The sequence below is a fragment of the Dermatophagoides farinae genome, chromosome 7 (assembly GCF_024713945.1).
Source record: "Dermatophagoides farinae isolate YC_2012a chromosome 7, ASM2471394v1, whole genome shotgun sequence".
Lineage (NCBI taxonomy): Eukaryota > Metazoa > Arthropoda > Arachnida > Sarcoptiformes > Pyroglyphidae > Dermatophagoides > Dermatophagoides farinae.
The window spans coordinates 2,048,698-2,075,238 of NC_134683.1; the positions used below are offsets into that span (position 1 = coordinate 2,048,698).

General features: G+C 28.2%; 7 protein-coding genes across 9 annotated transcripts; 4 read left to right on the forward strand and 3 right to left on the reverse strand.

The window, feature by feature from the left end:
* Positions 1 to 92: 92 nt before the first annotated feature.
* On the forward strand, positions 93 to 4,865 carry LOC124497006 (uncharacterized). 3 transcript variants are annotated; one of them, XM_075732945.1, is made up of 5 exons: positions 93 to 537; positions 1,473 to 1,832; positions 3,090 to 4,585; positions 4,640 to 4,718; positions 4,789 to 4,865. In XM_075732945.1, exons 1-3 carry the CDS (start codon positions 448 to 450, stop codon positions 4,014 to 4,016), a joined length of 1,377 nt encoding a protein of 458 aa, XP_075589060.1. In that variant the 5' UTR covers positions 93 to 447; the 3' UTR covers positions 4,017 to 4,585; positions 4,640 to 4,718; positions 4,789 to 4,865. The 3 variants fall into 3 exon arrangements, with proteins under 3 accessions (XP_075589060.1, XP_075589061.1, XP_046916546.2); XM_075732946.1 differs by having other exon boundaries at positions 93 to 332; positions 455 to 537; positions 3,090 to 4,718; XM_047060590.2 differs by having other exon boundaries at positions 3,090 to 4,718.
* LOC124496450 (motile sperm domain-containing protein 2) lies at positions 4,865 to 5,701 on the forward strand. Its single transcript, XM_075732718.1, has 2 exons — positions 4,865 to 5,543; positions 5,667 to 5,701. The coding sequence occupies exons 1-2, from the start codon at positions 4,865 to 4,867 to the stop codon at positions 5,699 to 5,701; spliced, it is 714 nt and encodes a 237-aa protein (XP_075588833.1).
* Positions 5,702 to 7,335: 1,634 nt separating this feature from the next.
* LOC142597631 (uncharacterized) lies at positions 7,336 to 8,345 on the forward strand. Its single transcript, XM_075732396.1, has 2 exons — positions 7,336 to 7,370; positions 7,723 to 8,345. Exon 2 carries the CDS (start codon positions 7,794 to 7,796, stop codon positions 8,265 to 8,267), a length of 474 nt encoding a protein of 157 aa, XP_075588511.1. The 5' UTR covers positions 7,336 to 7,370; positions 7,723 to 7,793; the 3' UTR covers positions 8,268 to 8,345.
* A 5,367-nt stretch (positions 8,346 to 13,712) lies between these two features.
* On the forward strand, positions 13,713 to 17,470 carry LOC124497201 (mitochondrial sodium/calcium exchanger protein). The gene is made up of 11 exons (XM_047060823.2): positions 13,713 to 13,864; positions 13,943 to 14,145; positions 14,233 to 14,290; positions 14,356 to 14,899; positions 14,998 to 15,207; positions 15,278 to 15,537; positions 15,598 to 15,730; positions 15,808 to 15,937; positions 16,079 to 16,296; positions 16,379 to 16,446; positions 16,568 to 17,470. Exons 1-11 carry the CDS (start codon positions 13,826 to 13,828, stop codon positions 16,748 to 16,750), a joined length of 2,046 nt encoding a protein of 681 aa, XP_046916779.2. The 5' UTR covers positions 13,713 to 13,825; the 3' UTR covers positions 16,751 to 17,470.
* Positions 17,471 to 19,097: 1,627 nt separating this feature from the next.
* On the reverse strand, positions 19,098 to 20,155 carry LOC142597686 (uncharacterized). The gene is made up of 2 exons (XM_075732761.1): positions 20,037 to 20,155; positions 19,098 to 19,980 (listed from the first exon to the last, which is right to left on the reverse strand). Exon 2 carries the CDS (start codon positions 19,713 to 19,715, stop codon positions 19,209 to 19,211), a length of 507 nt encoding a protein of 168 aa, XP_075588876.1. The 5' UTR covers positions 19,716 to 19,980; positions 20,037 to 20,155; the 3' UTR covers positions 19,098 to 19,208.
* Positions 20,156 to 20,196: 41 nt separating this feature from the next.
* On the reverse strand, positions 20,197 to 23,505 carry LOC124496575 (synaptic vesicular amine transporter). The gene is made up of 6 exons (XM_047060110.2): positions 22,378 to 23,505; positions 21,944 to 22,297; positions 21,513 to 21,779; positions 21,345 to 21,449; positions 21,099 to 21,276; positions 20,197 to 21,032 (listed from the first exon to the last, which is right to left on the reverse strand). The coding sequence occupies exons 1-6, from the start codon at positions 22,502 to 22,504 to the stop codon at positions 20,534 to 20,536; spliced, it is 1,530 nt and encodes a 509-aa protein (XP_046916066.1). The 5' UTR covers positions 22,505 to 23,505; the 3' UTR covers positions 20,197 to 20,533.
* LOC124496573 (sialin) lies at positions 22,382 to 25,793 on the reverse strand. The gene is made up of 4 exons (XM_047060109.2): positions 24,481 to 25,793; positions 23,970 to 24,312; positions 23,576 to 23,861; positions 22,382 to 23,512 (listed from the first exon to the last, which is right to left on the reverse strand). Exons 1-4 carry the CDS (start codon positions 25,095 to 25,097, stop codon positions 22,995 to 22,997), a joined length of 1,764 nt encoding a protein of 587 aa, XP_046916065.1. The 5' UTR covers positions 25,098 to 25,793; the 3' UTR covers positions 22,382 to 22,994.
* Between the last annotated feature and the right edge of the window lie 748 nt (positions 25,794 to 26,541).

Here is a 26,541-nt window from a genome sequence, read left to right on the forward strand (position 1 = left end):
GAAACGATGGTGGATGGTCAAAATCAGGAAAAAAAATTTTCATTTGTGTTTTCATAACCATAGCATCCTGAACGCAATTGTAGCATGATTTTTTTTGTGATCAATTTTTTTCAGTTAAAAATTCATTGATTTTGTGCCAAATTAAGTGTTACGTGTGTGTGTGTGTTTTCAATGTTTGCGTTTTTTTCTGATTTTCAAATCACGACCTTTCCATATCCGGAAATAACTTCATTCAGAATATATTGTGAATCGTGAAAATTGAATTTTTACTGAAAATAAAAATTTATTTACATGAAACATTCAAATTCAATTCAAATAGAAAGAAAAAATCTGTACGTTTCATTTTAATGGCCTGAAATATGTTGACTTTGTTCAATTGAATAGCTTTTATTTTTATTTAACTGAATTACATAAGATTATTATAACCAACAACATCAAATCATAATAATGTCAGAATTGACTAGTGGTAATATTTCAAAAACTGGTTTAAATTCATTGACACCAGTACATTATCAACAACAAAAACCGAATAAAAAGGTAATTTATATCCAAAAAAAAAGCAAATTTGTAATGGAATTTATATCGGATAAATGGCCTATTTTATCCAATTATTCTCTATATATATATAACATTGAATCATTGAACAAAATTCGCGCAAAAAGAGAAAAAAAAAGTCCAAAACATTACCAAAAACATGTCAAACCGTTTGACATGAAATTTGATTGATCATTTTGTTAATTAAATTGATGTTTTTTTTATAGCATATATAAAATATAATATTTGACATTGAAGTTAATTCCATATGAGAAAAAAAACCACAACAACCAAAAGAAAGAAAAAAAAGAATTGACATTGATGATGGCTATTGTTTCCGGTCATCACTACAAAGATAAATCATATTTCTGGCCGGAAAAATAAATATTATTTATAGAAAATGCAATGAAAATTGAGATAATAAATTTTCTGTATGTCTCCATGTGTGTGTGTGTGTGTGTTTATATAAACAATAATTCGATAAATAAATATCAAACTTTATGTTTGGTCACTTTCTCCATTCATTCTAGGATTCTGGTTTCAATATTTTTTGGATATTCAATACTTGAAAAAAAAATTTAATAAAACAACTAACAGAATGGAAACAAAAACCAGAATCAAATGATACAAAAAAATAAAAAAAATTCCAGCAATGCAGAAGATTCTAAAACGACTGGGAGTAATGATCTTATTGATATTCTTAATTCTTTTTTACTTTGTAGAATTTCATGGCTTTCTCTTTTGTGTTTGATTCGATTTTCTTAATGGATTTTCTTGGTTACTGATTATTATTTATTTCTCTCTTTCTTTTTCATTTTTTTTCTCTCATTATTATCATATAATGATTATATATTCAATTCCATTTGCATATAAATATCATTATTATTAAAAATAAAACAAAACAAACGAAATATCGATTACTTTTTTTCTTCAAAAAGCCTTCATTTTTTTTCGGTTCATTGAATACCAGTAGTAATGTTAAAACGGGCAATTATAAGAAAAAGAAACGAAAACCAGTTTGCACGTGTCATTTAGCCTATGGTAATCTAATGACAGCATCATCTTCAAACGATTTACCAACAACAGGTGCTTCCTACCAATATCAGCATCAGCCAATGAATTTATATGGAAGTCAGCCAATAATCGATCCAAATAATCATGGATCATCAATGATACCGTCAAATTGTTCATCATTAATTCCTCAACATCATCCACATCAACAACAACAACAACAACAACAACATTATTCATCATCAACAACATGCCTTTTTCCAAATTCACATCATCAATTTTACGATGTAAGTTTTTTTTCATGGAAAAATTTTATTTTCTCTTCGCTACATTGTCATAAATATTCCATCAAAAGATGTGAAAATGAAAAATTAAATTTTAATAGAAATTGGATTTCACTTTTCTTTTTTTCCCCTTTATATTTGTGCATTTAAACACGTGAAAATTGAATCAATCAATGTCAAAATAACTGGAAAAAAAATGAAAAATTATCAAGATTTTTATTCGTTCACTCATTCTTTTTTATCGTTATTAAATTCAATTTTCTAGAATTTTGATAGATTTTACATTGCAGTGTAGCCTTTAGCCAAATGAAAATAATGTGGATGAGAAATTGAAATTCTGTGTGATGTGAGAGAAAAAAAAATGGGCTCTGAATTCCATTTCGGGTGATTCATCCATCTATTATTTCATCTGACAAAGAATTTGATAATGAAACAAAAAGATTTTTTTTGTCACTATTTTTTTTTTATAAAATGATTCCTTGAAAAAAAACACTTTTTTTACACTGACAATGTGACAATAGCAATCATTCCGTGTGTGTGTGTGTGTGTGTGGGTGTGAGGATGTGATTCTAATGCCATTTAGGAATCAAAAGAATCGTAACAACAATTTGTCGATAATGATCATCGTCATTATGATGAAAATTCTTTGATTTTCTAGTTTTATTATTTGCAATCAAAATGAGAATAGAAACAAAATCAAAAATTCAATGCTTCCTATGTCACTAGGCTATATACAGGTTTAATTAATTCTAATGATGATACTATAGATTTCCAGATTCAAGAATCAGATAGCTTTAACAAAATTCTTTTTGTTTGTTTTATGAATAACCAAAGTGTACCTACTACCATGACCGAATATTCTAATTGAATGAAATTGTAAATGTGTCTGATGCAAAATGAACACACACACGGGACAATCAACTAAACAAAATGAGAATGAAAAAGAACAAACCAGATATATATCAATGACGCCCGATGGAATTTTATTTTCCATTATTATTGCAACCGTCAAGCATATATGGTTTTTTTTGTTTGTTGTAAATTGTTTCTCTTTTTTTTCCACTAGAAAAAAAAACGTCGAGTAAATTGTATAATTCTCATTTGGTATTCATTGTGTGTGTGTATGAGATTTTTTTTCAATTAAACAATTGTATTCAAATATTTGCATGCAAAAAAAAATTTTCCAAATTCATTTAGCTAATTTTTTTTATTTATTCTATTGTTAATGAATTTTTATTATATGCCTGGATACAATTTTAGAATCAAGTGCCTGAACAATCAACGAATAATAATAATAATAATAATGATGATGATTATACTAACCGAATATTCTATCCACAACATCATTATCATTATAATCAGCAACAAGAACAACAAACACAACAAGATTCTTCTGTAATATATCCATCAACTACCATGATGATGAGCTCGAGGCCATTATATAATAATGATGATTTACAAAATAATCATTATCATTATCAATACCAGCAACAGCAGCTGCAACAACATCATCATCAATCTGGTAATGGTTATGATAATTACAATTATTCGCCTGATTTAAATCAACAACAACAAAGACGAAGAAATCGTTCACAGCAACCACCACCACCATCATCAGAACAATCATTATTGGAATCTGGTTCATCATCATCAATCATAATTAATGAACAACAACACCAACAACAGCAACAACAACGACAACGTCGTTGGTCAGATGGTAATCATCGTCTAAGTCAGATTGATCAAGAATATTTTAGACAATATCAAAATATTGATCCACATACTATCGATACATCATCATCGATATATATGGCACCATCGATGGTCATATGTCAATGTGGTCATTGTTATTATGGTCAATTTAATAATAATTCAAATAATTATTTTGATACAAGACAACAACAACAACAACAGCTACCACCACCTCCACAACCATCATCATCATCATCATCAAAACCTCGTGTATCTTTTGGACCATCATTTATGTATCAAATGGATCAACAACAACAACAACCACATCCATTATTATTTGATCCAATGTATGAATATGAACAACAACAACAACAACAAAAAAAACAACGACAACGAAATAAAAGTTCTAAATTAACAACCGAATTATTACCATTGGATACACAATTACCATTACAAATGATGGGAGATTCTGCTCTGATATGTCGAATACAATGAAAAGTAAAACAAAAAAAAATTCCACAATAGACATGATTTATCATAACAAATACTGCTGTCAAAAAAAAACTATATCAGGGAGAAAAACAAATTCTGTCAAAGACATTTATAAAAAAAGAAAATAATGACAAAACTCTCTAATCAGATAAAAGCAGAATCTTGATCAAAAAAAAAAAAAAAAAATTGTAATGACAAGATATTCTATGAAAAAGGCATGTCACCTATTTTTACTATTAAGATGTGATTCGAATTTCTTATTATTTATATGTGTGTGTCAATTATTTTTGCAAATCTAATTATACCTGTGTTCATAATATACCACATATATATGATAATACAAAAAAAAACAAACCGAAACCGACATTGACTACAAAACCAGCGAGACAACAAAAAAAAAATCTAATCAAAATCAATGTTTTTTTTCTCTCTCTCTCTCTCTCTGTGTATTTTTTTATATTATCTTGATGATCATTATTGGTGATTGGAAAACGAAAACAAAATAGAAATCTTTGGTTGGTTGTGAATTTTGGCCTTATGAGATATGATGATGACATACTTTTGACAACAACGTATATTTTGGATTTGTTTATGTTTATAAACCAACGTTTTTTTTTTCTTTTCAGATGAAAGAAATTTTTTTGTGTTGTGTTCTGTGTGTTTTGTTTACATTATCATCATGTGAATGTTTCAATTTTATTCAAGGTTTGTTAATAGTAAATTTGTATTAAATTGAAATTTGATTTTTTTTTCTTTCATCATTTTTTTTCCATAGAATCATTTTATTCTAATTGTTTCTGGTTATATTAATAAATAACAACCATCCAAAACATCATCATCTCCATTGTAATATGTCGTTAAAAAATCAACAGCAACAAATTCACGAAATTCGTTCCATTGTTTTGGAACAATATGAAAAACATCCTGAATTATATGATTCAATTGATATTGAATGGATCCAAAATGATGATTGGCCAATCGAAGAATGTATTCGTAGCGATAAATTGCTTAATAATTTTAAAATTCTAAATGATGGCCTTCTATTTCGCAAACAACAACGTCTACCACGATTGATTGAAACGGATTTTCCTGCTGAATTATTTCGTATTGGATTCGTACATGGTAATGGCAAAGATTATGATGGCAATGAATTATTGTTTATACGAGTAAAATGTTATTATAAAATTCGATTACGTGAACAGATTTTTCGTAATTTTATCCTATTTCAAATGGAACGCTGTCTTCATCGAAGCCATGGTCATGGTATAACCATGATTGTTGATTTTAATGGTTTTAGTTATGCTAATATTGATCTGGATTTTATTATATGGGGTGCAAAATTATTAACAAAATTTTGTCCTAAATCATTGAAACGTATTGTCTGTTATGATATGTCAAGAATTGTTATACCATTTTATAATATATTCAAAAGATTATTATCGGATGAAATACAACAACGTTTACGATTTTGGAATGATGATGAAATATTCAAATATATTGATCGAAACAATTTGCCCAGATATCTGGGCGGTACTTGTCATCATTATCGAAATGTACCCATTGAATGTCAATCGATAATCGATTATGGCCATGATCATGATTGGTCTGATAATGATATTGGCCATATATTAAAACTAATTAAACCAAATCTAGACGAATCGGAAATGTTCGAATGTTCGAAAGAATGATTCGGGCTACAATTTTTTTTTGTTCATTTTTATATTTGTTGTCATTCGATTTTTATCATAATTACGATATATATATGAATTAAATATGAAAAATGATCCAAATTTCGATTACAAGCGATTTATTTCTGTCTCTCTCTCTTTCTTTCTAAACAATTCATATTTCTCAAATCCAATGTTCGACTCACACCCAGAGATTGTATAAAGACAGAATTGTTCTTTTTTTTTTGCTATCAATGTTAACAAAATGACGAAAATTCAATTAGTATACAAAACAATTAAGACGGAATTGGATCCAAAAATAAAATAAGAGAAAAAAAAGACAGAAACAAAGTCGTTACATCATCATCAACAACAACAACATTAACGACAACAACATTAACATATAAATGAAAATGTGTTGATGGGTGAAAAAAAAATATCAAATCGATATCCTTTCTCTAAGGGTTTGAATAGATCAATTTGATAGTTTCAATATACAGAATTTTGAGAAGAATATTCACTAGATAATATTGATTCAATAATAATATTCCCTAGTGTAGACGCACATGAATATAGAAAATTGTCATCGAACCATCAAGAAACAACAAAAACAAAATACAAAGATTTATTGGTTCATGGAAAATATTTTTGGATTTCTCAAAAAAAAAAAACAGAAACGAAACAGAAAATAAAAACAAAACAAACCATGTTCAGACACTAATACAATGATTGTACTGAGAGAATAACAAAAAAAGAATCGTTCAAGATAACATTAAATGAAAAAAATGGACCAAATTTATGTTTCTGCCTACTATTTTTGAATCATATCATTGCAATCATTTGATTCAGTTTTTTTTTCTTTGTATAGCATTTACATAGATATTGTGGATTGGCCAAGAAACTGCATCAAATGATGAATTCATTCATTGATTTCTTACATTTTTTTTTTTTTGAATCGATTGATTTCAAGTTACAAACAGAATCGAAATTTCGCTTTGATCAGCATCACAATATATTGTTTACAACATTCATAATTCAGACATTCTGGTTGAATTGTTTGATTTGAAAATTTTACGATTCCATCATCATCATCATCATTAATGTCATCATCGTTGTATGATTATGACTGTAAAAAACAATTCGATTATTTCATAATCATCATACATTGAGCAATTTGAATTCTAAATCAACGATTCTGGCCAAAAAAAAAAAAAAAAAAAGATTCGCCATTATCACCATGTTATATTATTTGATGTTTCATGCTAGAAATTGTGGCGAAAAAAAAAATTAATTTCATAAACAAAAAGCATATGGTAGACTTACAATCACTATTTCTTTGTAGATTAATCGATTGATTTTTGTTTTGTTTGGTTGACAATAATTCAAATTTTCCATTGAAGATTTGAATGGAAATATTTCCGAAAATAGCCAAAAAAAAAAAAAAAAACAATTTTACTGGTAATGTTTTGGCAGTTTCAACGAAATGGCAATGACGAATGACAATTTTTTTTTTGGCTCATCAAAAGAGAAAAAAAATCGAAAATATTCTAAGAATCGATTCAGATTTTTTTTTTGACAAAATGAAAATGAAAATTTTTCTTTTTCTAAAATCGTTCAAGTTAATTCTGGTTAAATACTGAAATATCATACCGAAAAAAAATTCTGTACTTGCTGAAAAAATTTTGTAATCGTAAGATAATTTATTAATTTTTTTCATTATCATTTCCAATTGATGATAAAAGTTGCTTCATATCAAAGAAAAAACTAGCAAAAAAAAAAAAAAAAAAAAAATAGGGCAGCCCATTCTATGTAATTTCAATTTGATTTCATATATAAATTATATGGAAAAAAAGTTTTTTTTTCATTTTCTTTATCATTCATATATCGATTGGTGGTTTGTTTTGCTGTTTCGCTGTCGACTAAATGAATTTTTTTTTTATGGTGACGATAATGATAGTGATGATAATGATTTTTTCCTGTTTTTTATCATTACAATATTTTCAATTGTCAAATGAAAATGTTTTTCTTTTCCAAACACACAGATATTTGAATGGAACATTCTTGAATTTGTAATCGTGAATGCATTCAGTAATGTTGATTGAGAATCAAAAACATGGACTTTTTCAATCACAAAAATCAACAGAAAAACATTCGTATGAAAAACATTCGTATATATGAATTATTTCGACAAGGATTTGATTATTGGAAACGTTATAGTTTTCGTATGGAATATACAAATATTGAATATGAACAAAATATAATACCAATGTCATTTCGTACATTTTGTCGTACTATTTTCATTGAATTGAATGCATGGTCAGCAATCATCTATATGTTTTCAATGATTACATGGCCAGATAATGAAATATTCATTGAAATTGAAGATATTGAACATATGATGAATGTCAAACATATTACCATTTTGGCTATTGAAATGATTTCAGCGTTTTTTATATTAGAATTAATGTGGTTTCAATTATTTCATGATATTATACAATATCGTTCATCATTCAATGAATTTTTTGCAAACAATTGGAATTATGATGATCGACAACATTTTCGGCCAAAAATTAAATTTTGTATCTGATTAAATTCTATATGAAATCAAATAGTATGGCAATCATTATCTATTGGATTGTAATGACATCGGTTTTTTTCCTACTAATAATACATATATTTTATCTATTTGTATTCTATGTTGATGGCCGTATTAATTTACTTGAAATGTTCATATGTATACCGTTAACAGCGATGATTGTTTCACATTTAAATATAACCAGCCCGGTACAGGCGCTTCGCGCCTGCCCCAGACTGGCCCTGCGGGGCTGACTCCTGACAGTCAATATAGCTGGATACCCGCAGGTGTGGCGGCTGCGCCACCCCCCTGCTTGGTACCCAGCCAAAGGTGTCTATTTTAACGCTTCGTGCCTGACGGTGGGTTTCTATGCACGGCGTGTTGCTTCCGGCCTTCGGTTTGGTACCGCAGGGTCAGCCATCACTTGTGCATTGCACCTGATACCGTTGAAAAATTTTGTAATCGAAAAGTTGAAGAAATGTACGATATTTTTGGTATAGATAATGTGGTCATTGTTGGATCTTTTCCTAAATTTCCTGAACAAAAATGCAGCGGCAAAAAGCCACATAAATCATTCCATGTTGCAATATAGTAAGGCGAAAGATTTCCCTTAAAACATTAATTAATTCAATACGACAGGAAATCGTCCACGCACCGATTTAAATGGTAGCTTAAGATCTCGATCGTTTTGCTGCAAAATGAATCCATAGCCTCCTTGTCAACTAATGAATACTGCGTCTATTATTTACAAATACCACTTTGTTTCAATATTGCGACTGAACATTTCGATCCAATGTTTAATCCAAGTTTGTGTCTATAGATTCTATGTTGATCGCCAGAAGACACTCAACATTGAATCTTAAATGCTCTTTTCTTTATTTTAAATAATTATAATCAGGTTAAATAAAAATAACTTACCAAACGATAGATCATTAACAGCGATGATTGATTTCATCATCAAATACACACTTTAAATATATGTATTATCACAATAATCAATTCGAAAAATTCGAATCATCGAACTGTTTCTATGTTCTATTGAATGAATCTATTGATTGGAAAAAATCTGCAGCAAAGTGTGCTGATTTAGAACAATGAAAAAAAGCTTTGTCAAAGAATTTGGGCGAACTGTTCAGCGGCATTCAAAAGTTTTCCCGCATGCTCAGACACATTATCACACAACACACACGCTCATACCAAATAGTTATATTTTTGTTTGAATTCTATGTTAAATAGGAATTTTAATTATTCAGTTTACAGACATTGTTTCACATCTTAAAGAGTAGATTACAAATCATCAATTATTATCATGTAATTTTCTTGTATTTTTAATGGAATTTTTCAAAATTCGTTTCGAACAATTATTATTCATCTCGAATGCAATAACAAATCAATCGGAACAAAAAAGAAAAATATTCTGGAAACATTTTCAAAATGAATATGTTGAACTTTATAGAGAAATTTCACGTCTTAATTGTACAATACGTAGAATATTGTTCGATATGGAAATGATATCAAAATCATCCATAATTACAACATGTATTTTCTATAGTAGACAAACCAATTTAAATGTATTCAATATGACAGCCATTGGTGCTATGCTTTCAAGATTTATATTGACAACAATGTTATATTCACGTGTTTCACGTTTACCAGCATATAATCAACACTGTTGTCGATCAATCATGAAAGGATTATGTCGATTACAATGGTCAACATCAAATCAATTATCATCATCAGATCGAACATTAAGATTGTGGCCAAAAATTATTAAAAATCGTACATCACATGATTTGATACGAAAAAATTTATTTTTACAAACAATGTCATCAAATCAATTTGGTTTCCATTGTGGACAGATGTTTTTCATAACTAAATTCAAATATATCCAGTTATTGATTTTAAATTTTCATTTAGTTATTAAATTTTATAAAAAAATATGTCTAACATCAACATCAAATTGATCGATAATTGTCATTGTATATTGTATATTTGAAGTTAATTGAAGAATTTTCAGTCATTTTATTTTGATAATAATTAAAATTTTTAAAACAAAAAAAAATAAAGAGAAGAATTGAGAAATATTCTAATCAATTTTTTTTAAAAAAAAAGTTTCAAAAATTCTGGAAAACAATGAACAAACAAAATGTCATATATAAAGTCTATGGACTGTAAGGTACCAAAGTCACATGCTCAATCCATTTTTTTGATAATTCTAATTGTGGAAAACCTTTATGACTAAAATTGTACAATTTGATTGTACAAAGATGATTATACTGAAAAAAAAATTCAAATCAATCGATTCATAATTCACAATGAAATTGAATTTTTACATTTCAGAATTGAATGTTAGAATTTCATGAGGACATTTTTTTTCCATCTACAATTACATTCATTATATCCATTTCTGTAGAAATAATTCAGTTTTTTTTTCATTGATAAATTTTTAAAACAATGAATAGTTGAAAAACAACACGTGATAGTAATCATATAATAATAAAATCGATAACAAAAATGTAACCCTAAAATCGTGACTATAAGACCAAGTCTTATACGGAAAAAAACACAGTTATTATAGTAGTTACTTTATGGGCAAAAAAAAAAGAATATCTGCGTTGCGATATAGTTGCGTTTTATAGTCATGATTTTAGGGTACATGTTTATTGTTTCGTTTTTTGAAATGAAAAAAATACATTTATTTTTTGAATGAACAAAAAAAAATCATTATTTTTCAAGGTGTCACAGAAAAAAATATATATATAAATTGAAAATCATTTTCATTGAAACACAAACAGTCGAAACAAAACGAATTTATTTTATTTTTTTTTGGTTTTGTTTTTTTTTCTATTCACCACAATTCATTAAAATGGAAATGTTTAAAATGTGGATTATACATCGATTATTTTTCAATAATAATGAAAATCTTCAAATGGAACATATTTTCTATCAAAATTTTGAACATTGGAAATATTACCATCTACAAATGGATTATACAATGACTGATTATCAATATGGCCAAATACAATGGTCATATAGAACATTTCGTCGTACGATTTGGTATAAATTCAATGGAATCATATAATTAATCTTTTTTATGATAGTAATTTTCGATGATAACAATGGTTTATTTATCAATCTTGATGATATTGGCCGTATTGTGAATACACAACGTATTGATTTAGTATCCATTCAAATGTTAATATTTTTAATTATTTTCGAAATTATCTGGTTAAATTCATGCTATTCACTAATGAATTATCGGTCATCAATGGATGAGCTATTTATACGATATTCAATTGAATTTGATGACAATCGTATTGGATTACATTCACGAACATATTTGATTCGTTTTTATATTGTTTTTAATACAATTGTTCAATCATTATATCGAATGATAATCATCATGATTCTAATCATAATAACATTATTTTCCATCATCTTATATTCACTATATCTAAAAGGCAATTTCACTTTATTACAAACAATATTGTCACTTTTAATGAATTTTTCATTGGTCATTCAAATTATCAACGTTATTGGCCGTGTTACAACAATATTGAATTTTATTGTATTTCTTATTGAATTTTATAAAGTACAACTTGATCATCTAATGAGATTAACACGTAATCAATTAAATTCACATTTAAAAAATCTTAAAGAATTGATTATGAATCGATCATGGAAACGATTTCACAATGATTATGTAAAACTTTATAGCGAAACAGCCAAATCAAATCGTTCGATTAGAGTTATTTTATTCTATTTAGAAACGGCATCAAAAACATCATTAATTTCATCATGTTTGTACTATAGCCAACAAGATCAAACAACATTATATAATTTAACAGTTATTTTAATCGTATTGTCCATGTTTGGATTGACCAATGGTCTCTATAATCGTATTGCACATCTGCCATCATGTAATCAACGTTGTTGTCGAAATCTGATGAATTGGAATGCACATTCACAATGGAAAAAACAAACTTATAGATCACAAAATCGTATAATTAGTATAAGAAATTCTATTAAAACAAATTTTGCCATACAAATGATCAATGAAAATCATTTCGGTTTTCATTGTGGACAAATGTTTTTCATAACAAATTTTAAATATATAGAATTATTATTACAAAACATACCGTTAATTATATTATTTTATAAAAAATTTTGTATGATGCAAAAGTAGATTAGTATTTTTGTTCCAAAAAACTTTTGTTACAATGAAATAAATAAATTTATCATTCGAATTCTAATTTTTCATCATCTCAATCAACAATGTTGACGATCTGAATTACATGCATGTTCACATTTGAAAAAATAAACAAATAGCGTCTTTTTTGTTGGCGCCATCTTTGAATGAAATATAGAAACAATTATTTCGAACAACTTTGAAATATAAAAAAAATTTTCTGACATCCATATCAGATCAACCGTGAAACAAACAAAACAAAAAAAAATAATTTATATTTTCCCATTTTTTTTCAAGAAACAAAATATAATCCATTTACACACACACACACGCACACAATTTGATTTGATGAATAAATTTTGAAGTCTTCAAGTTTAAAAACGTCACCAAAAATTCGAGAGAGCCATGGTTAACAAAAAAAAAAAAAAAAAACAAAAAAACAGCATACCAGAAATAATAATTCGATGTTTATGTGCATTAATTAACATTGTATTCAATGATTCGTTTTTGTATTTTATCGGTGATAATCTGTTAGTGTCCAAGCATTTTAAAAAATTTAAATTCCATTGATTAACCATCATCATCAGCTAATAAATCAACTTGAAATTGAAAAATTTGGATCTAAAACATTTTCAAAACGACAAATAGATGAAAAAAAGCAGGTTTCCAGAAATAAAATGATTATTATTGACATTTAGAGGGATCTCGATCCACCTGACATCGAAGGTAAACAAAACAAAAAAAAACGAAATCAAGAACAAAAAATGAATTACCTTGCCATTGATTTTCTATTATAACGGTTATGGTTGATTGAAATCGATCTATTTGTTTGATATCCAATCAAATGTAATTGTCAAATGGAGATGTAAAACAAAAATCAATCAATTCAATTAAAAATACCCAACCAGAAATGAGAAAAGGGCTGATTACTTGAGGATGGCCAAAATTCAAATCAAATTCTGGGGGATTTCGTTCAAAAAAAAAAATTCAATTCTAATATCGAGATTGTTGTTGACAATGTCAATGTGATTATGTTGTTGTCCATCGGCATAGTCGTTTTTTTGACGTTCATCAAGATGAAGGACCTTTGATCAATGTCGATGTCATTTTTTTTGATCAGCAATAATCAATAATTTGGATTAAATTTTTTTTTCAACAAAAAAAAAATAGCAAATTCATTGTGAATGCAAGAGAGAAAAAAGAACGAAATTGATCAAGTTGAACGATTTTGAAAAAAAAATCAATTTCAGACATTTTTATGTTGTTTTATTCAAATTGAGATTCTGATCGTGTTTGATTTGATTTGTGTTTCAAAAATCGAAAAATTTTTCTTCTTATTGTATATTGAATTTATCACGAAAAAAACAAAATTCTGTCGAGAATGAATCGATCATCATACAATTGGACCATCCATTCGAATGTAAGTAACGATTATTATTCGAAAAAAATCGATAATTGCAAATGATTAGATTTTTATCATCATTAATAATAAAAATAGTGTGGTGATGTAAATAATCTATGCAGTATTAGTCATCAATGTAATTTTACACGTACCGTACTTGAATGTATCGATGATGATGGTTTTATTAACTATATTCAATTTACATATTGTAATATGCAATCTGAACCATTCAGTACAATTCTGTTGGTATTTTTATTGATCATGTTATTCTTTGCCATTGGTACGAATGCAGATGATTTGTAAGTATTTTTTTTTAATATTTATTTATTAAAAAGAATCGATTCTCTAAAAAACAAAAATAATCGATCATTTCGTTCATCATTTAGCCTTTGTCCATTGTTGATTTCTATTTCAAAATCATTAAAATTATCCGATAATATTGCGGTATGTTTAAATTTTATGAATGAAAATTATGGAATTTATTTTTATTGAATTTTTGATAAAAATAGGGTGTTACATTTCTTGCATTTGGCAATGGTGCACCGGATATATTCTCATCGATAATCGGCATAACAAATGCCAGTCCGAATCTTGTCATTGGACAATTATATGGTGCAGGAATATTCGTTACAACCGTTGTTGTTGGCAGTATTTTGCTACAAAAACCATTCGAAATAATGAAACGTCCATTATTGAGAGATATTTTATTCTATCTAACCACAACAACATTGGTTTGGTCAACATTTTTAGCACGAAAAATTCTTCTCACACATTCAATCATATTCATTATTACATATTCGATCTATGTAATTGTTGTTATTGTATCTGGTTATATTTATAAACGTCGACAACGATCATTGAAAGCGGCTGCACATACAAATCATGCAATTGAATATAATGGTGCAAAAATGCCTAGAGAAAATCTTCATCGACAAACAAAATATGTTGTGAATAAAAATGATAATGATGAAACAACCAACACTGAATCAACATCGAATTCAACAATGGCCAAAAAAAATTTTGTCGATGCTTTTGAAGGCGTTGTTCTAAGACGTATGTCGTACGTCATGCAAAGATACCACCATGGATTGTTGAAATTTTACATTAATCGATTTTTTTTTCTCACACATTCTCCATCCATTATTCATCAGGTATCAAACATCGACAATATTGTCAGGATCCAACACAACAAAGACGGTTAACATTGTATCATTTATTTTCTGATCCAACGATGAATGAAAGAATGCAACAAACACAAAAACATGAAATTATTCATTCAATTACAGTTAATGATAATAACAATAACAATATCGGTGGTGAAGTCATCAATAAACCAAATCAATTTTACAATAATAATAGACGTAAGAATTTAAATTTAAATTCTTTGAAATTTTTCTAAATTTAAGTTTTGTTAAATTTTATACACAACAGGAATAACAATATCCGACACTGGTTTTGCTATGCGACATCCATCTATTCCATTGGCAAATAATGGTGAAGGAAAAAATTTGGCAAAATTTCTACAAAAAATTCTCATTTGTAATAAACATATTGATGATGATGATGAAAAAGAACAGAAACAAGATGTGATTCAAGCATCGATGATGACGAAAATTATGGCCGCTTCACGAATTGATTATCAAGTTTTCCGTGAATCAAATCTATTGGCAAAGATCAATATGATTATCAAGGTCTTTTTTTTTGGTTGTTTGTAGATTTTCTTTTTGTAACACCAGAATAATTTCATTTAGGCACCCATTTATCTGATCTATACAATCACTATACCTGTGGTTGATAATGAACTACCGAAACAAGGTTGGATTCGTCAATTGAATCTTGCACATTTAATTATATCGCCACAAATCTGTTTATTCATCATTCAAAGTAAATGTGTTTTTTGAATTTGGTTCCATTTTTATTTGACTAATTGAAAATAATTTTAATGAAACAAAAAAAAACAGTAAAATTCATGGAACCATATCAATTACATTTGATTGTTTTGGCCATTTCATCAATCATATTCATTTTGGTCATGTGCACTAGTCAAACAGATAAACCACCTCGTTATCATATTTTATTTGCTTATTTCGGGTCTGTCTAAACATCATTAATTTTATTTGTTTTCTTGTTTTTGTTTTTGTTTTTGTTTTTGTTTTTATCTATCTATTCATTTCAACCGGAAAACATTTATATTCATTGATTCGTATATTTATCCATCCATTATATCTATAGATTTATTGTTTCAATTTCATGGATCTATACAATCGCTACTGAAGTGGTCAATATATTGGATGCTATACGTGTCATTTTTAATCTAAGTAAATTTATGATCGGTCTCACTATTGGTGCATGGGGTAATAGTATTGGTGATTTTCTTTCGAATCTATCTATGGCTAAAAATGGATTTCCAAGAATGGCCATTTCTGCCTGTTTCGGTGGTCCAGTTCTCAGTAAGTCACTATTGTTGTTGTTTCAGGAAACTGTAAAATTTCTCATTTTTTTTCCTACTACTACTATCACAATCATATATAGACATGTTGCTTGGAATTGGAATTCCATATACGATCCTGTTTATACGACAACAAACATATCAGATTGATGTAATTAATTCTTTTTTTTTTTGAATTCTTGCACCACATGAATTTATTCTTTTTTTTTCTTTGTTTTTTTTTTGTTGGGGATTGCCAATCCTTAATGATGATCACCATTACCAATATTTAGATTGAATATAACAATATGATCACTGTATTGTATGTAACGATAACAATATCATTAATGACTACCACAATCATTTTATTGGCATTTACAAAATTTCAATCATCAAGATTACATGGTCTAATTTTATATGGAATTTATGGTTGTTTTCTTGTCACAGCTATCATTACTGAAATGAAGCTAATTTAACCAACTAATAATGATGATGATGATGTTGATGATTGCAACAAAAATTTGAAACTACGGAAATGAAATTTCTACAAATCATTATCATCTATCATCATCGATGAATTCAAATAGAAAAAATTTTTTAAGGAGAAAAAAAAGTCCATCAAACATCTGGAATTGGAAAAAGCTTTTCTTTCTCTCTCTCTCTCTCTCTCTCTCTCTCTCTCTCTCTCTTATCCTTTGATGATCAACCATGGATGTATCCATTCGAATTTTATTCTCAATTTGTTCGAATTTTTCATTTTGCAATCGGAATATTTTTTTTTTCGTTTCTGATTCTGTTTGAAATTTTTTTTTCTCTTTTTTCAAGGATTTTTTATTCACACATTTTGTTTACATTTGTTGCTTTTTTCTTTGTTTGTTTGTCTATGTTAACATTTTTTTTTTTTGGAATTGTAAAGTTTTGTTGTTGTTGTTGTTGTTGTTGCATACCACATGTAAACATACTCATCATCATCATCGTCATTTCATTTCAATGAATCTCAAATGTCAATAATAATAATAATAATAAAATGAAAAATAAATTCCGTCTCATAATGTTTTTTATCTGTAGAATATTCTTACACACACACACACACAAGTCTTTTGCGTATGTGAACCAGTAATAAAACCCTAATAGTATGTAATATACGAAACTTTTCGATAAGTATTATGGAGAGAAAAGAAGAAGAAAAAAGAAAACTTTGGACATTGTTTTTTTTAAGGCTGAGAATTTTGTCCAACAAAAAACAAAATCCAATAGCCATCATTTGTCCATTAAAGGCAAAATAGAATTTCTATTTGTTGTCGAACAAGAAAAAGTTTTAAGAATAAGAAAAAGAAAATGAAAAAGAATAACAAACAAACAAAGATAAAATCCAATAGAAGATTCGACCTTTATAAAGTCACGAATGTGAATGAAATACTACAATAACAACAACAACAACAACAGCAACAACAACAACAAAATTGAAACAAAATGGAAAAATAATGACAGAACGACAGAAAAAATTTCATTTCATTTTTTTTCTCTATTTTGAAATGATCAAAGTCACGTAACGTTATTGTCAATCACGCATACACACACACACACACACTGATGATGAATCGGCAAAAATATTAATTTCAATTCAAATACAATATAGATGTAAACAACAACAACAGAATAAAATTTGTAGTTTACATCATTCAAAAAAAAAATGAAACATTCATGAAAAAAAAACAAAAAATTCGGACAACACATTCCATTTCGATCGAAATTTCCACTTTTCGGATATCCTTTTTTTTTGCTTTCCCTTCTCCAATTTGATTTGATGTATGAAAATTTTAAAAATTTCAAAAAAAAAAATTTCAATTCAATGGAAAATGTTATTAAAAATTGTCATTGTCATCATCATCATCATCAAACGTATATATTTTTATTATTCCATCCGGTGGAGATATTTGAATGCAAATACAAATTTTTTTTTTGACAAAAAAACCGGATGAATTGAGTATTGGAAAAAAAAGGACAAAAATGAAAATAAAATTCCAAAGAATCAGTTTGAATCAGTTACTCATTTGAAACGAAATGATATTTTCGCCATACATACATATGGCATCGTTGATATTTTGACAAATTCAAATTCTAGTTTTTTTTGCATTGCATTTTCACTTAGGACCATCATAATAATAAAATAATAATGTGGAAAAAAAATTTCCATGTTTCTATTCCATCTGTCACAATGAATTTTTTTTTTTTAGTTTTCTGTTTTTTGTATAATTTTCTTTTTTTTTAATGTTCGTGATTATCGGACATAAATTTCCATAATAATATAATGGCCATCATCATCATTGTGATGTTGCTGGCCTATATTCTTGAAGAAAAGTTTATTATCAGTAGCAGCAGATACCTGGTGACACACACACTAACACACACACACACACACATACACGAAAACAGAAATTCGGTAATGTTAACAATGAAAAAAAATAGTGCACGCAAAATAAATTTCGGTAAACATCATCATCGTAAAACATTAACCGAGAAAAATAAAATACAAAAAGTCCAAAGATGATACTGAATCTTGGGAATGGGAAAAAATATGATAAAAATAGCAAAACTTTTGTCAAAAAAAAAAAAAAATTCAGAGAATTTCTATCCTGAATTTTCGAGAATAAAACAACAACAAAAAAATGTTTTTATTTTGTGGTGACCGGATAAAATAATGATTTTGAAAAATAATGATGTGTCGTATACGAAGGTCGTAATAACCATTAAGTTTCAATTACATAATAATAATGATGATGATGATGATGATGATGATGGAATTCAAATCGATCTCGAATGAATGACGAAATGATAAATTTATTTTTTTTTATTCTTGCCACTTGTAATAATACTGTGAAGATTTGAGAGACAATTTTTTGATTCCATGACATTCAGATTCGGATTTTTTTTCTAAGGTTGCTGATTCTGTTGTTGTTGTTGTTGCTGCTGCTGCTGCTGCTGAGATTCTTGATTGTTATCACGTCGCCAACGTTGTAGTTGTCGAATGAAAAAACCTCCGACTAAAATAATTAGACAAATGGCTGCCATTGTTGATATTAAAATGGAAAAATATTGTACATAATGTTCATCGCGTACATTTGTCGGTGGAAATAACCATATAGCAATGGTCATTATGATTATAATGATTATAATGACAATCATTGACCATATACAATTATGTCGTTGTTGTTGTCGTAATAATCGTTGTTGACGTAGAATTTGTTCCTTTTTTTGATGAAATTGTAAATCATATGTATGATTTTTAGATCGATCATTATCATTATCGATTGTTAAATGATGATGACCATCATTTGTAACACGAAGAAATTCATTTACATAAGCACGATCAGCTGAATTCAATGTATCCGTTGATGAGAATTTCAATTTGGATGTTATCGAACTTAATGTCAATGCCATTTTGCTGAATGCAATTAATTAATTATCGAAAAGTTTTTTTTTTGCACCAAAAAAAAAATTGTTTGAAATTTCTTATTTCAATGGTAAATAAATTCAATCCAAATCCGTTGCGGTATTTGATGCGAATAACAATAACAATAACTTGAGTAAATTTTTTTTTTTCGAGATTCAAAACATTTTTATTTTCACCATTTAATAATCTGTGTATATATATGTTGAGTGAATAAAGTTGCTAGAATTGTGATGGCAAATATCCAAAGGATCTCTGTTGGCATGAATTTTCACTTAGACAATCAATGAACTGCAATAATATATACTTACAGTATACTGTAGTATTAATAAACATCAAACCGATGTACAAGTATTTTCACAAAGAATAATAACGATGTTTTATATGAAAAATCAACGAAAAAATCAATTGAATTTTGCTGATATATTTTGATTTGATTGAACAAAAAAAAAATTCATATCGTAGCTTGAATTCTCTATTCCCGAATGAAGCCATAATATCGTTGACAGTTTATTTATTTTTCTTGGATACAATTCTTTTCCATTTGTCAAAATTGTACATTATTATTCTTTTTTTTTTTGGTAGAAGCAGTACATGCTGTTTGAGTGTATTCATAGTGTAAGCAAACATTGATGAAAAACGTATGATGAATGAATGTTTTTTTAATGGAAATTCGTGATACAAACAAGCAAACAAGTGAATGAATGAATGAAATGAAATGGAAAGAATTAATTGGTAAACATGTGGAAATGAAAATAAAACAGGCAACATTATCTAATTACAATTAAATTGATTATTTTATTGTTCATCAATCGAATCGTTGATAATTTTGTGATAATGTAAATCGTTGCTGTAGTGCCACCATCTGTTGTCGACCATCGTCGTCATCATTATCATCAATATTGGCCATCGATAATGTTCGTTGAATTTTTTTCTTACCAAAATGTTCATATGAATGACGTCGAGCTGATGCCAATAATCCAAGTGCAATATTGACAACACCAATTAAATGCATTAAAGATTTAAAATGAAGAAATTTTCTATTCAACACAAAACCACCAAACAATGGACCGAATGCATATGCAGCTGAAGATGCTGTTTGTGATGCTGTATAAACATAGCCATATTGTTCGGCAAATTGTTCATCAACTAATTCAGCAAACATTGGCCATAATGTTGAATCAATAGTGCCTATACCGAGACCAATACCAAAATGTGGTAATGCCAAATACAATAAATTTGGAATCAATGGAACCATAAATGAGCTGATTCCTATGGTCCACAAGGCAATAATGACCAATAGCCATCTTTTTGTTTTGCAAGAAATTCAAATTTTAATGTCAAATTGTAAAAAAAAATCATTATAAACATACCTATATTGCAATGATATTTCAAACAAAGTGAATAGATTAGTACCGATTAAATATCCAATACTATCCGGTATGAATACAATGCCCAATTTCCATTTAGGTGGCCGTATCTCTTTAATTAACCATATTGGAAGAAATGATTCCAACAATGACATTGTTACAGTTGATATTGATATGATTACTGTGAAAAAAAAATTGGAATCAAAATTCAAAATTCAAAAAAAAAGAGATTAGTTTTCCGTTCCAAACCGATAAACAATATGACACGTGAATTGATGATTATATCGATTGTTTTCGAATCATAATGTGTTGGTGCATTTGTTGGTGACCAATTTATCGTCACTAATTGGGCCACTATAATTTTGATGAAATAAAAAAATTGAAAATTCTCATTTGAATCATTTACATATGAAATACCTAGTAATAGTAGAATGGATACGGCAATAATGCTGAAAAGGATTGTTTTACCAAACCATTCATAGAAAAGACTTCCAAATGGGTAGCCAATTAAAACGCCCAATGCCATACCGCCAAGACAAAAACCAATCTGTCGAATACGTGTTTCTTCATCACGAATCATATTGGCCATCATAGCCATGCCTGAAACTTCAATCAATGCTGAAGATATTCCTTGCATTGCACGTGGTATCAACAACATGATAAACGATTGACCAATCAGATATACTACAAGGTTGAAATAAGAGAAAACAAAAAAAATCAAAATCATAATTAGTGCCTGAAACTTTACAACAACAACAACAAAAAACAACAACAACAACAACAAAAAACAATAACAACATTTTTTTTCGCATGTTAATAATTGAAACAATTTACATTAAACAACATACATAAACAAGAATTGAATAGAACGGCCACTCCCAGAATCAATGTCAATTCATAGCCAAGTTGATTAATAATGGGCGATACAAATGGATTGAATACAAGTTGTACAAATGCTTTTGATGACAATATTGTTCCTATTTGACCATTTTCAGTATTAAATGTTTTTGGATCATAATGATTTAAAATGGCCATCGAACGTCCATTTATACCGAAATGATGATCAATTACCATATGATCAATAAATGTTCTATTCAAATGAACATTAAATGTTTCATTGAAATGGTGATAATTTTCATTCCATTCATCATATTGTCGTTGTTGTTCATGAAGTCCAACAAGAAAATCAGGAATTACTGGAACTTGATTAACAAAAAAAAAAATAAAAATAAAAATAAAAATAAATTTCATTCGAAAATATGGAAAATATATTTCAACATACCAACAACAGTTAATAGTAGATTATCCAATAAAATGGAAAAATAAACCAACAAAACATGAAAACGTTGTGAACCTTGTGCATGTTCAATTTGTTGTGCAAATTGATGGAAAATGTTACGGAAAAACATCTTGAATGAAAAATCTTATGGATAAAAAAAAAGACAGAAGAAGAAGAAACAACCACAACATTGACATTCGATAGCCAAAAGGAACTCAATTTTTTAATGTTGAAAGAATTGAAGAATTTGAATCGAGATTGCAATGCCCAGTTGAAAATATGAAATTCGTGTCCTATCATCTTCATCATGGATCCAAATATCATATTTTTTTTTCATTAATGTTTGTATAATGGATTTTATTTTCTATATATTAATTTATTATATATTACTCGGACAGATATTGTACATTTTTTGAGCAGTAATATGAATCATATATGCTGATGATGTGGATATATGATGGTGATGTTGATGATGATGATGATGATGATGATGATGATGAATAATGACGATGATTATCACATCGAAAATTGTGGGTGTGTGTGTGTGTGTGTGTTTGTGTGTTCATATATTTTAAGTAATCAGGAAAAAAAACTTCCCAACAAAAATCCATAAACATCAATTATTGTACCAATGTAGAAGTTTTAAATTGCCTCCAATCATCTGTTTCAGTATCAATATCTTGACGATAATTTGGATTCTGTAGTTCTAATTTCAGTTCTTTTTTTACTGGCCTTTCAATATGGCCATTATTAGTTGATGAAATCATTCGTACTAGATCACGTTTCAATGCCCATTGTTTTGGTGTTGTTGATGCAAATAATTCGAATACAATCAAACCAATTAGATTCAATACGGCTGTTATGTAGAATATGATCACCCAATTTGCTTTCAAATCCGTTTGGCTAACAAGTTCACAACGGATTAATGGTGCTAATGCACGTGCTAATGAATCAAATGTAATGGTTATACCATAAACAGTACCAGAATAATAGCCAGCAAATTCATTGATCATTGGATATTCACCGACAGATGTAAAACCTTGTGTTACCATATTGATAATGATGAATATTTCCAATAGATGGAGATTACATCCACTATTGGCCATGGCAAACATTGTTGCTGATGCACCAATAAATACTACAGAAAAAAAACAATTGAAAAAAATTAGGAACAAAATGAATACCGAAAGAAAATTCATACCAATGGCCTGAAATAATTTCCGTAATCTTGTATGTGAACATTTTGTGCATTTATCTAATTTGGCAAATAAAAATGCAGAAAATATAAATACAACAACGGTTACCGTATAGATGAGTGCAATATGTTCAGATGCTTTGAGCATATTAAAATTGAATATTTTATTCAAAAATGATGGTCCATTATCAATAATAATGGCATGATTGAATGACCAACAAAGTTTAGCCATTATGGATGCATATAATGCTTTTGTCTTGAGAATTCTTCGCCACGGTACTGTACGTAGATTCTAATGTTTGAATAAACAATTTGAAAAAAAATAAATTTAAATTTAAATTTAAAAATCCCAACAAAATCGCCTTAGAATTTTCTCAAATAAAAAAAAAATTTGCAATACCGTTTCAAGAACATTATGAGAATTTTGTCGAATATAAAAAATTTCCTTATCAGAAATTCGGCGATGATTTTCTGGCATATCCGTCACTAGAATAATCCATAATACTAGCCATATTAGATGTAATGCACTACCACCAAAAAATAATAATGACCAATCTGGTATTGATGACGGAAGTGGAATATGTGTAATAGCTGCTGAAATCGGTACATTTAAAATGAGTCCAAGAGCATTACCAATCAATAATAGTGATAATGCAATTGTTTGTTCATTAGGTGGAAACCATTTTTTAAACATAAAAAATAAGGCCGGTTCAACGACACCATGAAAACATCCGATTAAAACTCTTTTTTTTTATACAAAATAATAATGGGTGAGAAAAAGGCAAAAAAAAATAAGGGAATGTCATTAAGAGTAATAATGGAAAATTCCAAATAGGAAAACAAAATGATTTCTTAATTTAAAAAGAAAAAAATTGGCAAAGAGTTTTTTTTTATATATATATAGACATTACCTAAGCGATGCAAATACAAAAAAATTACTACCAATCGGAAGAAATGCATTCAAAATGGCTGCACCAATCAATCCAATAGCTGTTATCCATTTTGGTCCATAACGTTCAGACCAACGGCCACCAAATATATGTGTAGCAGCATAACCATAATAATATGCACCAAGAATTATTCCTTGTTCCAGATCTGTCCATGTTACCTCTTGTGATATTGTGGTATCATTTGATGATTGTAATAATAATAATGATGATGATGATGATGATGAACGAAATAATGATTCCAAACGATTTGGATAATCCGGATCAATACGATGACAATAACTATTTGATGTTGTTGTTGATGCTAAATCTTTTACCATCGATACAATGGCAATACTGACATTATAACGTGTTGAACATAATAATATTGATGCTATTATGCCCATCAATGCAATAATAAAACGAAATGGACATTTTAATCGCCGATTATATGTTGATTTTGTCCATTTATCATTATCATTATTATTATTATTCAATGATATCATTGATATTGATGTTATTGTTGATAATGTTCTTGTTGGTGGTGGTGGTGGTGGTGATGGTGATGATGGTAGCTTATTATCAATGATTACAACCATCATGTATTGTACTCAATTATTCATTCACAAATTAAACATACGAAAAAAAAATAAAACAAAACAAATGTGAATGCCGTAAACAAGAAATTAAAAATTTCAAATCCAAAGTAAAAAAAAAAAAATTAAACAAAATAACTCAATCCATCAAACGTCAATTTGATCAATTATTAATCGATCATCATCATCATCAACAACAAAATCCATGCATTAAAAACGTGCTCATTAAGCTTCATGTTGTTGATCATGTTATGATGATGGAATCCATCGGCAACGGTATCGATATACAAACACCATAAGTATCATCCATTCATTCATTCATGATCATAGTAATGAAATCGTTTGATTGATTGATTGATTGATGGATTGTTTGAATGTCAAAAAAAAAAAATAATAAAAAACTTTAGCAGCTTGAATTCAATATACTACTACTACTACTATGGTAACCTGAACCTCGATGATCAGGGTTCAGAAAAAAAAACAAGAAAACCAGAACAGGAAAAAAAATTGAAATCTATGTCAAGATTGAATACACACACCAGACACACAGACACAAAAGTTAATACCAAAAAAAACGACATATACAATCAAAAAATGACTACAACAATGACTGACAATCGTTGAAAATATTGTTATTGAGTCAAATGTCTTGTCTTGTTTTTTTTTCTATAATTTTTCTAATCTGACAATCATCATTGATAGTAAGCAATTTTAATAGATGAACAGCGGTTATTCAATCCACTAATTATCTATTATATCTGGTTTAGAACAACACTAGATCATAGCGTGATCTCCCCCCTCCCACCCCACACACACACACACGTCTAGAACAATAATTTTTTTTTTTTATTATCTGACAACACACCACCACCACCACACACAATGAATGGTGGCAGTAATTCAATATATGATAATGATGATGAGGTAATAAAATAAAATATACATGTTTTAATTAGTCACTGTTTATATATCATATTTTATCATCATTGAATGAAAAATTGGTGTTACCAATTTTTGTTTTTCCACTGGTTTCAAATGATCCTTTTTTTTCTTTCGTTCGCTATCCGTCATCATCATCATCATCATCATTAATATTGTAATTTGACTTGAAAACAAAAGAAGAAAAAAAAATTGCCACGCATTTTTCTTGTCGTTGTTGTTGTTGTTGCGTAATTCAATTTCAATATAATGTACTTTTTTTGTTGATGGTCTGTATGTAATCTATTTCAAATCTACCTGTTGATTTGTAGACTTTGTATCTTTTGTGCAATTTTTTTTTTTTTTTTTTTTTTGGTTTTTGTTGATATTTAATTTGCAATCATCATTGACAGTAATATGAATAATCATTTTACTGGTAAGTCGTTGAATTCAAAATCAATCAATACAATTGATCAGTTGTTAATTACGATTTTGGAATGGAAACAAAAATCCATAACAACAACAGAGACAA